The sequence below is a fragment of the Trachemys scripta genome, chromosome 8 (assembly GCF_013100865.1).
Source record: "Trachemys scripta elegans isolate TJP31775 chromosome 8, CAS_Tse_1.0, whole genome shotgun sequence".
Taxonomy (NCBI): domain Eukaryota; kingdom Metazoa; phylum Chordata; order Testudines; family Emydidae; genus Trachemys; species Trachemys scripta.
The window spans coordinates 99,004,716-99,019,048 of record NC_048305.1 but is presented as its reverse complement, the minus strand read 5'-3'; the positions used below and the strand labels follow the sequence as shown (position 1 = coordinate 99,019,048).

General features: G+C 41.7%; 1 protein-coding gene across 2 annotated transcripts in view; it reads right to left on the bottom strand.

Moving 5' to 3' along the window:
• EPS15 (epidermal growth factor receptor pathway substrate 15) overlaps positions 1-14,333 on the bottom strand; it is a 112,001-nt gene that overhangs the window by 79,200 nt on the left and 18,468 nt on the right. For both annotated transcript variants that reach the window (XM_034778562.1, XM_034778563.1), the window contains exons 2-4: positions 14,025-14,066; positions 5,934-6,023; positions 4,840-4,887 (exon numbers count right to left, since the gene is read on the bottom strand). In XM_034778562.1, the coding sequence (XP_034634453.1) occupies positions 4,840-4,887; positions 5,934-6,023; positions 14,025-14,066 (180 nt within the window). The remainder of the gene's footprint in view (positions 1-4,839; positions 4,888-5,933; positions 6,024-14,024; positions 14,067-14,333) is intronic.

Sequence of the window (14,333 nt, the reverse complement as noted above, 5' to 3'; positions counted from 1 at the left end):
TCAAGTATCAGAGGGGTAGCCGTGTTAGTCTGAATCTGTAAAAAGCAACAGAGGGTCCTGTGGCACCTTTGAGACTAACAGAAGTACTGGGAGCATAAGCTTTCGTGGGTAAGAACCTCACTTCTTCACTTGCATCTGAAGAAGTGAGGTTCTTACCCACGAAAGCTTATGCTCCCAGTACTTCTGTTAGTCTCAAAAGTGCCACAGGACCCTCTGTTGCTTTTTACAGATTCAGACTAACACGGCTACCCCTCTGATACTTGAAAGTGAACAGCAACCCCTAAGGATTGGTGACCCAATCCACCCCTCAAGCAGAAGTTGGTGCATTTCTTGTTTGACTCGATGGTGAACAAGCCTACAGAATATGTGGTATAATACGCTGGGGTCTGTTTCCAACTCACGGTCTCACAAGGAGTGTCTGCTGAATGCATCCGCAGCCACATTCTGAATTCTCGAGAGATAGGCCACTGTGATGGTGATCTGGTTGCATATGCACCAGTTCCAAAGCCTGACAGCCTCAGTGCAGAGGGGGAATCTTGCTCCTCCTTGGCAGTTGATATCAAACAGGCACGATAGTCTGTCATGATTTTTGTGTTTGTGTCCCTGTTTTGTTGTAGGAATTGGAGGCAGGCATATCCAAGTACTCTGAGTTCCAGCAGCTTGATGTGTAGCATCATCTCTTGCGAAGTCCACTTGCCCTGGGTCATGTAAGTGTCTAGATGTGCTCCCCACCCTAGCAGAGAGGCATCCGTCATCATAATGACCATTGGGGGAGGACTTGCAAATGGAACTCCTGTGCACAAATTATGGATGGTCTTTCCACCAGTTGAGGGATTGTTTTACAAAAGGTAGGTATGGAAAAAAGCATATTTAAACTGTATCTAGTGGGTGGATAGACAGTTCTGAACCACCCTTGAAGGCAGTGCATTCAAAGTCTTGCATGTTCTGTAATGAAGGTAATGGCTGCCAGGTGTCCCAATAATTGAATGCAATTCCTGACAATGGTTTGGGGGCTGAGATGAATTGTGTTTGCTATTTTGGAAAGAGCCACAAACCTGTGCAGAGAAGGTAAGCTCTTTCTGTTACTGAATTGAGATGTACCTCTATGAACTCTAAGTTTTGCACAGGGGTCAAAGTGAACTTTTGTATGTTCAGTTGTAGGCCCCTTTTGAGGAAGAGGTCTATGGCCTCAAAAGCTGCCTGAGACATCACTTCCAGGGAGCCACCCTTCAGCAACCAATCATCCTCTCCTGTGGAGCTGTGCTATTACCACCACCATGATCTTTGAGAAGCCCCCTGGGGCTAATAATAGGCCGAAGGGGAGCACTCTGTATTGGAAGTGATCCTGGCCAAGAATAAAGCAGAGAACCATTTGCGGGATGGGTAGATAACAATGTGGAAATACGGACACAGAGTTGAGAACCAATCCCCTTCCTCTAGTGATAGAATTATCACTGCAAGTGTCATCATTTTGAATTTCTGTGCCTTCGCATAGGTGTTGAGTAGTCTTAGGTTTAGGATGGGTCTCCAACCTCCACTCTTTTTTGGTACCAGGAAGTACATTGAATAAAACACCTTCCCTCTGTGCAGAATGGGACTGGTTGTATAGCTCTCAAGCGTAAGAGAGAGTCTATTTCTTGATAAAACATGACAGGGGTCCCCCTGAAGAGGGATGGGGAAGGGGGGTTAATTGGTGGAAGTGAAGTAAAGAGGATGGTGTAACCTGTGGAGATCTCCGAAACCCACATGTCCATAGTAATTAACTCCCAGGCTCGCGTGAAATAATGGAGGTGGTCACCAAAGGGAGGAAGGCTGGTGAATCAGTGCAGCAGAAGAGGATGAGGATGGCAGTTTCAAACCCTTGACCAATCGGTCAAAATTACTTCTTGGAGGTAGACAGCAGCAAGGCTGAGAAAAGGACTGTTTCCTTCTCTGAAATCTCTGCCTTCTCTAGTGTGGCTCATATGACCTCTGGCAGGCAGAGGAATTGGATGGGGCGGGATCTCTGGGCCATCTGAGACTTGCTGCGCTCTCTCTTGTAGGTGTGAGTATAGATACCAAGTGAACGCAAGGTCACTCTAGAATCCTTTGATGTTTGCAGAGACTAGTCTGTGCTATGTGCGAACTCAGACCCATCAAAAGGAAGGTCCTCAACTGTACTCTGAACCTCCTTCAGGAATCCAGAGAGCTGGAGCCAGGAGGCTCTACTCATCACCACCACTGTAGCAACTGAACAAATGGAAATATCAGCGATGTCACAGGCGGCTTGTAGTGTTGTCCCGGCAAGAAGTTGGCCCTCCACGATAATTATCTGGAACCGTTCTCTGTGTTGTATTGGGAGAGGGTCGACAAACGAGGTCAGCTTGGTGTAGTTCCCATGGTTGTATTTTGCCATCAAGGCCTGACAATTGGCAATTCTAAATTGTAGGGAGACTGAGAAGTAAGACTTTCTCCCTAGTAAATCCAGGCACTTGTGGTCTTTGTCGCGAGGTGTGGATTTAGCATGGTGCTGCCTACCACTACCAAGGAGTTAGGGGAGGGATGGGAAAATAAAAACTGATTCCTTTGCTAGGACATAATACTGTTTATCTGCTCTTTTGCATGTAGGCAGAATAAAAGCTGGGGTGTGCCTCACTAACAGGCAAAGCTATACAGGCTGATGAGGGTGAGTGGAGGAGGTTGAGCAGCTTACGATGAGGCTCTAACCGCCTTGAGGAGAATCTGCAATCCTTTTGACCAGGTCCTGGAAATGTTTAAAATAAACTGCCGGGGTTGGAGGAGGAGGCATGACTGCTTCATCAAGAGATGAAGAGGAGATATTGGCCGTAGAGGAGATCCTTTCACTGGCTCTAGCCTCCTGAAGGGAGTAGGTGATGCCTCTCTATGGTGGGTGGCACTTAATGCTCTAGAAAATGTTTTATGATAAGCCACCCACAGGTCCCAATATGTCCAGGGAGGAGGTGCATACGGCATGGGAGGAGGCACCCAAGGGTACTCACACCAGCGAGGCACTGGTGGTAAATGTGGGCTAGGAACAGTTGCAGCTTCAGCAAAGGCACGTGGGAAAGGACTTCTCTAGGAATGAGGAGGAGAGCCCTGAACCGACATCCGGGAGACCGAGGCAAGGTCTTCATCAGAATCCTCTTCCTCACGTTCACTCAGGAATGATGGAGCGCCAGGAGAGGTCTGAGGTAATAGTTGGTACTGGGCAAAGTTCAGGCAAGCTGGATATTCTCGGTATCAACGGCACTTTGGAGGTCAGAAGCAGAGAATCAGGTGTCTCAGATACAGCCAGGTCCCAGGGAAAATGGAACTCCTGCTGTACCGTGAGGATGATCGGTACTGAGGCTGAAGTCTGAGGTGAAGTAGTCATGGCTGAGGCCGGCTATTGCCTATGTATGGTACCACAGGGATTGGGAGCTCAGAGGGAAGCGCAGTTGCTGACAGTACCGAAGGTCTTGTATGCTCTAAGGGAGGCATGGTCGGAGCCCGAGGAAGAGCTTTTCTTATCACCTTGATCCGATAACAGTACAGATGGGCTCTCTGGGCCCATGGCTTTGCCACCTTGCAGTCTAGCTGTGCCCTGGGTAAGGAGGCTCAACAGTACCTGATTGTGGTGCCGGGCTAGCTGAGGAAACTGAGGACCTCAGCATTTTAGAGGTGGGTGCTCTATCTGGCGAATCCAGGGTATGTTCTTTCAAGGGCTTATGAGAGGAGTCCAGTCTTCCTCTTAGATGCCCTAGAACTCTTGCATCTGAAGAAGTGAGGTTCTTACCCACGAAAGCTTATGCTCCCAGTACTTCTGTTAGTCTCAAAGGTGCCACAGGACCCTCTGTTGCTAGAACTGTGGGGCTCCGAGGCAGCAGACTTGTATGGGGACCGACATACAGGGGGGAGGTCCCTTGGCCTGGCTTGGAGGCGGGATGTCGAGAGTTCTCCATCATGAGAAGGTGGAGCTCTGTATTTTTTCTGGCTCTTGATTTCAATGCCAGACAAAAGTTGCACTTCTGAGGAACATGCAATTCTCAAAGACAACAGTTACAGTGCGCGTGTCCGTCACGGACTGGAACTGCTTCCCAGCAAGACAGGCTGCGCTTGAAGCCAGGAGAACCAGGTAGTTTCTACTTCTTACTGAGAGATAATATCTAAATACTATCTAAATACTATGTAGAGAAAATGAAACTTTTTTTTAAAGAAAGAAGCTTTATCACCAGTATTTACTAACTATGGAAAGCTAGCACTAACACTACTACTAACACTCAGTAAGAGAGAAAAATAGAGTTGAAGAAATTACAGCAGGACAACTGCTAAAGCTCCGTCTCAGGCTGAGAAGGAACTGAAGACGGCTAGCCCCCACAGAGCTATATAACAGGAGAGGGCACAAGAATGACTGATTACCTCGCATGCATGGGCCAAATGGATACTGTTATGAGAAATCTCCGCTCAAAGGTGTAGGGGGCGCTAGCACATGGAGAATGGAGCAACCATAGAGACCCTAACCAAAGAACTGTAACTTATTCCTGAGTATAGCATCACAGTTCTCAATGTATTATATTGTATAGGCCAAGTAGGAATGGTGAAATTAACACCAGTGAATTGTGTTTTTCATATTCATTGTGGGTGACATTCAAACTAGAAATATTAGCTTTTTTACAGGAAGAGTTAGGTTTAAAAATCCTTTATCCTTGTTTCTAACAAAACAAACTACTGCATTCTTAAGGAAATTCTGTATTTCTCTGAATTCTAGTTTTAAAAAAATCTGTTTGCTAATATTTTAAACAAGGCATTTTTCATCCAAACAAACTTATTTCCTTAAAGAAACAGTCAAAATAATCCTACCTGTTTGTTCAGGATACCTTTGCCATCTGTATCAGCTAAATCCCAAATCTAAATTAAAAAAGAATTTAAAAAAATGTTTTATAGTTGTGCCAGCAAAACTGTTGCTAACTGACAAATCCCCATCCTACTTAGACAGGGAATGCAACCCAAGCATAAATCTCTAATCCCAGGACTGCAAATTCTTCATAATGACGACTCATTTATGATGACAAATGCATAAAGTTATAAGAGTATTTACAACTAACAGTTAAATTGAAGAGAACAGATAAGAAATAATGGAACTTGAATCCATTAGCTAACTGGATTTGTCCAACTGTCAAAAAACACAAAGTAAGCCAGCGAAAGAGAGAGAGAGTTAAGGAGTATTTGGCCCAATGTGTTTCATTCTTCAACTTTTGCTTGTTTTACATTACTTCAGTAATTTTACTTCACTTTCCACAGAATCTGCTAATCATGCCTAATGATTTCTTTTAAATACACAAAGGAAACAGAATCCAGTAATTTACCATTAAACCTTTAACGTACCTTTGTACACAAGATATACGTTTCAAGGTCACTACTCTGTCCTCATTTTTCATGTATTATAGAAAGTTTTGTTCAGTTATAGTTTAAGGAAAAGAAAAGTCACATTTTATAACTAAAGTACCTGCACAACTTGCCTAATAAAATTCTATAATGTAGGTTTGTATCCAGTATAAAATGCACGTTAGAGTTCCAAATGACCAAAATGTCCTTAGAATATATATTTTCTATCATTTAAAATAAAGTACCTGGGCTCTATCATTTACTGGCTATAATGGTCACAGGTAACATACTATATAGGAAGTGCAGAGCACCCTCAGTACTTTATAGGATCAAACCCTAATCCTCATAGCATAACTTGCACAGTAAGTACAATACTATTTATCCACAGAGGTTGTATCAGTGATTTTAAGGTACTTTGGATGAGAGGTGCAATATATAAAAGCAAATTCTGTATATAAAATGAGACTATAAAATATATATACACTAGTATTTCAATTCCGAGAGGAAACAGACAACAGCAAAAGGCAGCATAATTAAAGGCATGATATTATTCATTACATAAGTAATACCTTTCCAAGTATTAAGTCTGTTAGCCCAGATTTTTTCAAGAAAGCAGCAGCATCAGAAGCCACCACTCTTCCAGTGTTACCAGAATCAACCTGCAAAAGATACCATCACAGGTTAGCGCCCTGAATTGCTGCAACATATACCTGCCCCATCATTAGGATACCGGGGAAGAGTGCACATAGTTTTTACTCTAAAGTGACTAAGTTCTCTCCAGTGTATTTCAACAGCTTCCTTTCAAAATGATGCATTTTACATTAGAACTGATGCATTTTAAACTGGGTGCTAAAATGAATTCACTATTTCACTTCCAAGGCTCCAGAGGTTAACATTTTAGGCTAAGTTTATGCACACTTTGTACTTAAGAATTAATACTAGGGACTTAAATATTATTACATTCGTTTTTATTTATGATCATACATACATTTTGTAATCTGTTTAATACTAACAGACTTACAGAGAAGATCTGAGAAAACTTATCACAATGCTTCTACTATAGTCTATTAACACTATCTTATTGAGAGAGAGAGAGAGAGAGAGAGAGAGAGAGCGAGCGCCAGACACACAAGCAGGGTAAAAAGATATTAGACTTCATTCCAGGAACTTAACCACAGAACAGATTCAGTTTTATTATATTCAACATAAAAAAAGAACAGCCAGACAGAAATAAGAATACTGAATGTTTAAAATCAAACAGCTAACATGAAGCTTTCATTACATTTAAGATACTCAGAGAATTGAACTCAGCTCTCCTTTAGTTCCAGGTTAGCTCCCTAACCACTAGATCACCCTTCCTCTCACAGTTTATTTTAAATATAGATTGGATTAATTCTAGTCAGAAATTAAGGAAGATAGTAACATGCATCCAACATGAAATACTTCATTTATTGGTAAGTGTTACAAATAAAAGCTTTAAGAGTAGCATTCAAGAGTTTTCTACCATTGATTATGGTTGTGTTTTAAAGTCTCCAGCAGAAGGTATAGGATTTCAAGTATACATCTGAGCAATACTCAAAGAAGAAATTGTACAGTAGAGATCTTATTTGGGTTAGACCACCACATGAATCTCTTCTCATCAGTTCTTCCTAATTATAGATTTTCTCCTTTAGTAGCTATGCCTACAAAATATCTGGCTTTTATGTACATACAGAAATCCTCAGGAGATAGGTTAAATTTCACTGAGTAGTTCAGAGTTCATTATTAATAAGCCCTGGAAAAGTCTGCAATGGTCAACTAGACCTTGGCCATCCCAGCTTTTAGAGTTAGCCTTTTCCTCCCCTGGAGGAAACTGAGGTAACTTGTACATCCAGGAAGTCAATTATACTTTTCGCAATACATTGAAGTACAAGATTGCATTCTTCCACATTTACAGAGAGGTCCTTAGGACAGGATGTCACTTAATCTCCTGAGGGAGCAAAATGTCATAGCCATATATCTAGGGTTACCATATTTAAAAAAAAAAAAGAGGACACTCCACGGGCCCTAGCCCCGCCCCTTTCCCACCCCCGGCCCCCGCCCCGACTCCGCCCTTTCTCCACCCCTTCCCCAAAGTCCCCACCCTAACTCCCCCTCCTCCCTCCCAGCCACGCGAAAAGGGCTGGCCGAGCGCTACCGGCTTTACGGTTTGCCGGGCAGCCCCCAGACCCTGCGCCCCCCAGCCGGCGCTTCCCCAGCGCAGCTGGAGCCCGGGAGGGCAAGCACCCAGCCGGGGTCGCAGGGCCTGGAGGCTGCCCAGAAAACCATGAAGCCGGTAGCACTCGGGCTTCGGGCAGCCCCTATGCCTCCGGACCCTTCTCCTCCCCGGCTCCAGCTGCTCTGCTCCTCCCCTCTCAGACTTCGGCTCTGTTTAAGAGCCAAGCTGCCTGACCCTGCGCCACCGGAGCAGAGCAGCTGGAGCCGGGGAGGAGAAGTGCCCAGCTGGCGGCTGGGGTCTGGAGGCAAGGGGGGCTGCCCGAAGCCGGTAGTGCTGGCTCGGGCAGCTTGGCTCTTAAAACAGAGCCGAAGTCTGAAAGGGGAGGAGCAGAGCAGCCGCGGGAGGGGAAGTGCCCAGAAGGTATTTTTCCCGGACATGTTCGGCTTTTTGGCAATTCCCCCCGGACGGGGGTTTGATTGCCGAAAAGCCGGACATGTCCGGGAAAAACCGGACGTATGGTAACCCTACATATATCAGATTGTAAAGAATAAATTGAAAGCAATGTGCTACTTTGAGTTTCTGCAAAGTAGTAAAGTTCCAAACACATGAAATTATAGATGCCTGGTTACAAAAATTCAAGTTGAAGAGGTTAATATTTCCTTTTGTTTCGTCTTTGACAAGACAATTACTGATGTTCTTTTGACGAATGCATATTTTTGCAAGGCTGGGCAGACCAGGTGGGCAGCTCATGCCAAGGCCCAATGGGCCTCAATGAACAAATGCATAGCTGAAAACTAGTCTGGCTCGCCTGCATATTAGTATTGTTAAAACTAATATCAGAATTATAGGAATGCGGTTAGACTTTATGAAATATTTGTAGGATTCTGCATGTATTAAATGTTATTTATAATATCTGTACCCCATGTTATAAATGTAATATTTTAAGTGTTTGCTCTGTAACTATAAAAGTGTTTGCTAAAACTGTAACACACTGCAGTCAGGAGAGAAGCATTACCAAATGTGAAATACTAGCTTCCCACAAGAAATGCCATCTACTGCCCAACAAAAGAAGGCATATAGACACCAACCAAACCATTGTAGAACACATCAGTGGACAAAGACTTCATTGATTGCTTCCCCACATCCATGAAGAGGACATGTGCAAAAGCACTCATCCAATCATAGCTTGAACATGGGGGTGGGGGGGGGGGAGGAAGGAGAGGTGCATAAAAATCCCTGTCAAGGAGAAATCATCATCATCATTATGCTGCTTGGAATTTGGAGAGGTCAACATTTCCAAGCACAAGCAAAGGATCCCCCAAGCTGCTTATCCCTAAAAGACATATAGGGCTTGCACATTACAGCAGCTTCTATTACCTTTTGCAACCTAGGACTAACTCATTTGTATGTGTGTGTGTGCCTGCTTTAATCTTGTAAACAAGATTTTTTTCCCTAGATTATCACAGGACTGGCTACAAGTGTTCTCTATGGTAAGAGATCTAAGGTACAACTAACATGCCGTAAGTGACAGATCCTTTGGGACTGGGAGTAACCTGAATATTATTGTGATTTTTGGTGAAAGGGACCATCTGCTACAAAGATAGGCTATAAAAACAACTTCACATTCTTTATCATGGATTGTAATGCCCTGAAATTCTGCAGGATTTCACAGCTATTACAAAGGACAGAGCAAAACAAATATAACTGAGGAAACTTTGGCCTTCAGCCAGTCTTTAAAGACAAAGACTGATCGGAAGCTGTTCAAATAAAATATGAAAATGGAAAATTGAAGACTGGTGAGTGATGGAATTCAATTCATGTCCCAAATTTAATTTGGCCAATACTTTAAAAGATAATCCCAGAGGCAGAGAGGGCATTTAATAATTCCAAAGAAAGGCTTTTTTTAATCCATTGTTTAGTTGATCAATGAAGTGTAATGTTCACTGAATATTATGATTTGTAGTTCTCTCTGGAATAAATTGAGAATGGCTAGTGAGAAGTGATGCTAGAGATAAGTTGTTGTTTTTTAAGCAAACTATTGAACTTTCTCTAGTATGTTCTTGCTTATATTGGTAAATATCTACAGTCTTTTGGATTTTCTTTTAAAACCAAGAGTATGATTACACTGTCTTGCAAACAGAAATTGGACAATTCTCCCTGTTCAAGGAAGCAACCGATCATTTGAGGTATTCAGAGCACTAGACACTACTGAAGACAGTTTTATCAGTGAATTCTATAAGCTTTGATAAAAATGCCCTGGATATCTGCCATTTGGAAGGTACTTTGGAGCAGGTTCACCTTCATCTGTTGGTATTTCCACTTCTAGTGGTACTTTTTGTTCTCTAGCAATCAGCAGGATTTTTAGAGTCTGCAAAAAAACTATTGTGATTTAGTAAGAGTCTAAAGGTGAATAAAGTTTTTAGCAGAACTTTAAATATCTTCTCACTTTATCATCAGTATTTTTATTTCTTACAATAGTGGGTTCAACGGTCAGGGATTTAGTGGGATTTATGGCTGCCTCCCCCCACGCACCTTTTTTTTTTTTTTTTTATTAAAGTATGTTGGGCATAGCAGTGAGCTCCTTATAACGTACGTGCAACTGCATTGTCAAACACAGCCCCACTTTATACCCAATGGGTCCTATTTGTAACCTAATCTAGTAGTTTTGGCATCCATTCAGGAAAGTGCTTGTGGGATCAGTGTTTTTCCACTTTTAGGGAAACCCCAGAGCCATATTGAGTCAGCAGTGTCTATTTTTAAATCTTCAACTTTAACCTCTAGGAAGGTGACTTTCTGAAGAGCTGCAGACAGGTGGCTGTTATTTGAGCTGATTCCGACAGTGCTACTTTTTTGTTCCCCGATGTTAGCTTATTCAGCCTTTCCTTTCAGTTAGTTGGTCGACAAACAACTGAAGAAACTTGAAGACTGAAAACTTACTATCCACTATAGTGGTCAAGTTTAAGGCAGTTTCCTATATGATCCTGGTGGCCAGACTGCTGGGACTTGCTGGCTGTATGGCTCAGCTGTCTTGACCATCTTCTCTGATTTGCTCTCCCTGTTTGCAAGCTGAGGGTCCTGAGAGCAAGTTTATCAAAGCTGTCTTCAATAATGTTACAAAGGAGTTTTTTAGATTTAGAAAGGTACAGGTACATCTGATTTAATTAGTTAGAATGCAGAAATTAGTACCTGAATGCAGACCTTAAAAAAAAAATCAGCTAGGAGCTCAGAGACATTGCTTAGATATTATGCTGAATCACTTTTTTTTTTTTTTAACTAAATCCATAAAGTAAACAACAAACATTTAATTTCTAAATTTCAAAGTTACATCTCACTAATGGGAGCCATTTGCCCTGAACACCTGTGAGAACAAGTTCAGTGAGGGATTCCCATGCAAGATTCCTAATGTGAATCTCAGAACAGCTGCAGGTTTTGCTGATCTAAAGGCATTTTTTGGATTCTTCTATCACTAATGCCAAAGTAAACCCCTCAAGGAAGCCAAAAGACAATAGGTACTGTATGTCATGAAGTAGCTTTATATACCATAATCATAATTAAGAGAGCCCAAATTCAATAACTCAGACTATGATAAACAGAAGCTATCCAATTACAATATAATCTTCCATATAGTATTAGTTCCCATTTGGAATGGATTTTCCTATTACTATTGTTGGATCTCTATAGATCTGTATCAATGTAATTAATCTTTTGTAAGTAATGCTTAAAATATATTTACACAAATTGAATTAAGAGAAAAGAAGTCAGATAACTGTATTTTTAGAGGATACACTGATCAAAGCCAGAATGCAGAAAAGCCTTTTTTTTAAAAAGGGGGGTGAGCAGGAGAACAAAAACAAAAAACACCCTAGAAAATTATTTTAACTGATTTCAGTTATATACTCTTGAAAAATACCTTAGATCTAATATTATGAAATTAGGTAACCTCCATACTATTACTGAACCAAGGTTATAGACCATATTAATTTCACAACATATGCTATATAGGATGAAATCTTTTTTCCTGAAGCTTTCCTCTGATAGTATTAAATGTTTGAGCAAAAATAAATGATGACCTTGTTTTCAACTCAGCTGAGTCCTCTCAACTACTGCTACTATGATGTGTAAGGATAAAGAATACACTATCAGCACCAAATGAAAAAGACAAATGAGGATTGGGGAATTCTAGACATCACTTTAAAAAAAGAAAAAAAAGCAATGCTCAAATCAACCCTACAAACTGAGTTCAGAAAATAATGTCAAATGCAACTAAATCTTTCAAGTAAATGCATTCCACCATTATTCTTGGTGACAATGACATAAAAACCTGTTGGACCGAGCCAGTAAGCAGGTGTGCCAGCACAGCAACCTACCTGACAGTGATGTCACATTTGAAGGTTCCCCTTTCCTGTCTCTGACTTGCGAGAAAATCTATGAGTAGGGGCTGATGCTCTACCCAACCACATCATGCCAAAGATGCTGTAGTTAAGTCTGATCAGACATGCATGGGTGACTCAACCAGGAATTATAAGGGGGAGGGGTGCGCGCGCGCACAGCTCTCACAGGGAATATGCGGTAGTTTGATTTGTTGCTCTGCACGAATCTCAAGAACGGGGTGGAAGAGGAGAGGGTAGAATCTGCAGCAACTCTTTCACATTAGGCAAAAGACTAACAATATTCTTAACATATGCTCCTCTGGCTCCATCTGAAGAGCTGTCGCTGAAGTCCAGGACATTAGGCAGTTTCCCAAAATCTCAGTTCGTGCTTCTGAACATGTGACGAATCATTAAGAAATTCATCATCCATGAGCTTACAAATAAAGCATTCAATCTTGATAGCATTTAACAGCACAGTCTAAGTACATCAGCTGACTGTACTGGAGACAGTCTGTCAGTCAGGTTATTCAGTATAGCCTAAGTTTAAAAACTGAGAAGAGAGCATAATCATGCTGTTTGCATCTGGCCTCAAATGTTATGTTGTCCCCACTTCAGAGGGAGATCCATTCAAGCATGTCCACCTGATCTCCAAGCCTTAGGATAAAAACTAGGAAACCCACTTCTCAGATTCTTGCTTGAGCTGTTGTTGGGCTTGGTGGTAAAATCAACGTAAGTTTCCCAGGTCAATGTAACACATGCAGACAATGATTCTTGTCTTGCTTAGGATCTCATGCCTTCCATGACATTGGATTCTTGCAAGTAACATCAAATTCTCCTAAGTAACATGACAATTCATATAGATGTACACGCATTGGATTTGTCCCTCAATACAGGACCGACAAGGGGAGTATGACTCAACTATGACAAAGATATGATCCTCATCTCCTTAAAGTTGACGTCAGGGTCCATCCTTGCTCCCGTCAAGGTGGTGGATCTCTTCTCCTTTAAATGGAGAACCTCTGACTACTGGATCCAAAACAGAGTCTGGGGGAAAAGTAAAGTAGTGGAGACCCATCTCCCAACCCAAGGGGGAGGAAGGCGGGGAGCAGAAAAATATAGAAAGCTGCCCCTTTCCTGCTGATAAGGGGACTTCATTTGAAATTTATCAGATACTTACTAATCAGAGGCTAATAGAAGAAACTGAGTCCCTAAGCAAGGTCCAAAGAGCACCTTAGTAGGAATCAATCAGCTCTTGCCCTCCTCTCAGCAACTGGAGCATACTCAGGACTGAGTTTCTTAATAGGAGGTCTGTAGTAGGTCTGCCAGATGATGGCAACAATTTATCTTAACCGCTAATGCACTCATATCAAAACACAATTAAACAAACCAAATTGTCCCCATTTTTAAAAGCTATCAACTTGGCAGTTAATAACCCAACTTCATTTCAGGTTGATTTGCAAGGACATATCCCAGATGAAGAGGAAAAAATGTCTCAGGTAAATAGAGAAACACATCAGTAGCAGGCTATTAAACTATAACATTTAACAAGTTCAACCTAGAGAGTTTACTTAGGGTATTTCTACACTTAAAATGCTACAGCAGTGCAGCTACACCACTGAAGCTCTTCAGTACAGACACTACCTACACCGATCTGAGGGATTCTCCCATCCATGTAGGTAATCTACCTCCCAGAGAGGCGATAGCTAGGTTGATAGAAGAATTCTTTCATCAACCTAGAACTGTCTAGATCAGGGGTTAGCTCGGTATAGGTAGGTTTCTCAGGGATACAGATTTTTCACACTCCCCAGACACGTAGCTACACCAATGTAAAAATTACTGAGGGCACTATCACAATATTAAAAAAAAAAAAAAATCTGTCAAACCAGTTTAGGATCTGGGCCCTTAAGTGTGATCTGCCCCATGGTCTTTACCATTTTAACAAAGTAGTTTAAGGCTGCAGTGTTACACAGTACTGAACCCACCCTACACAGTCTGATAAAAATATTCAGTCTTCATCTCTAAAAGGAATATGGCAACAAGAGAAGTTTTTAAACTGAACTAGAAATTTAGAGCAAGAGAATAAAAACTCCTACCTGTCGATAGTACTTCTCATACACAGGATTTGCACTGGATAGCTATGAAGAAAGATGCATAAGATTATATGATTAATATGCATAATTTTATCAGTTTAAGTTACTTTATATGATCAAAGTTGCATAATTTAACATGGAAAACTAGACATTTTATACAGGTCTTAAACTGGCTTTTTCTGTCAACTTATAAGATTGTTTACACTTCTGTTGTAGCTGCATTGGTCTCAGAATACGAAGCAAAGAAGTCAGATGCACTATGAATCACTTTATGATTTGCAGACTGAATTCCTTAACATTCTCTTTAAAAGT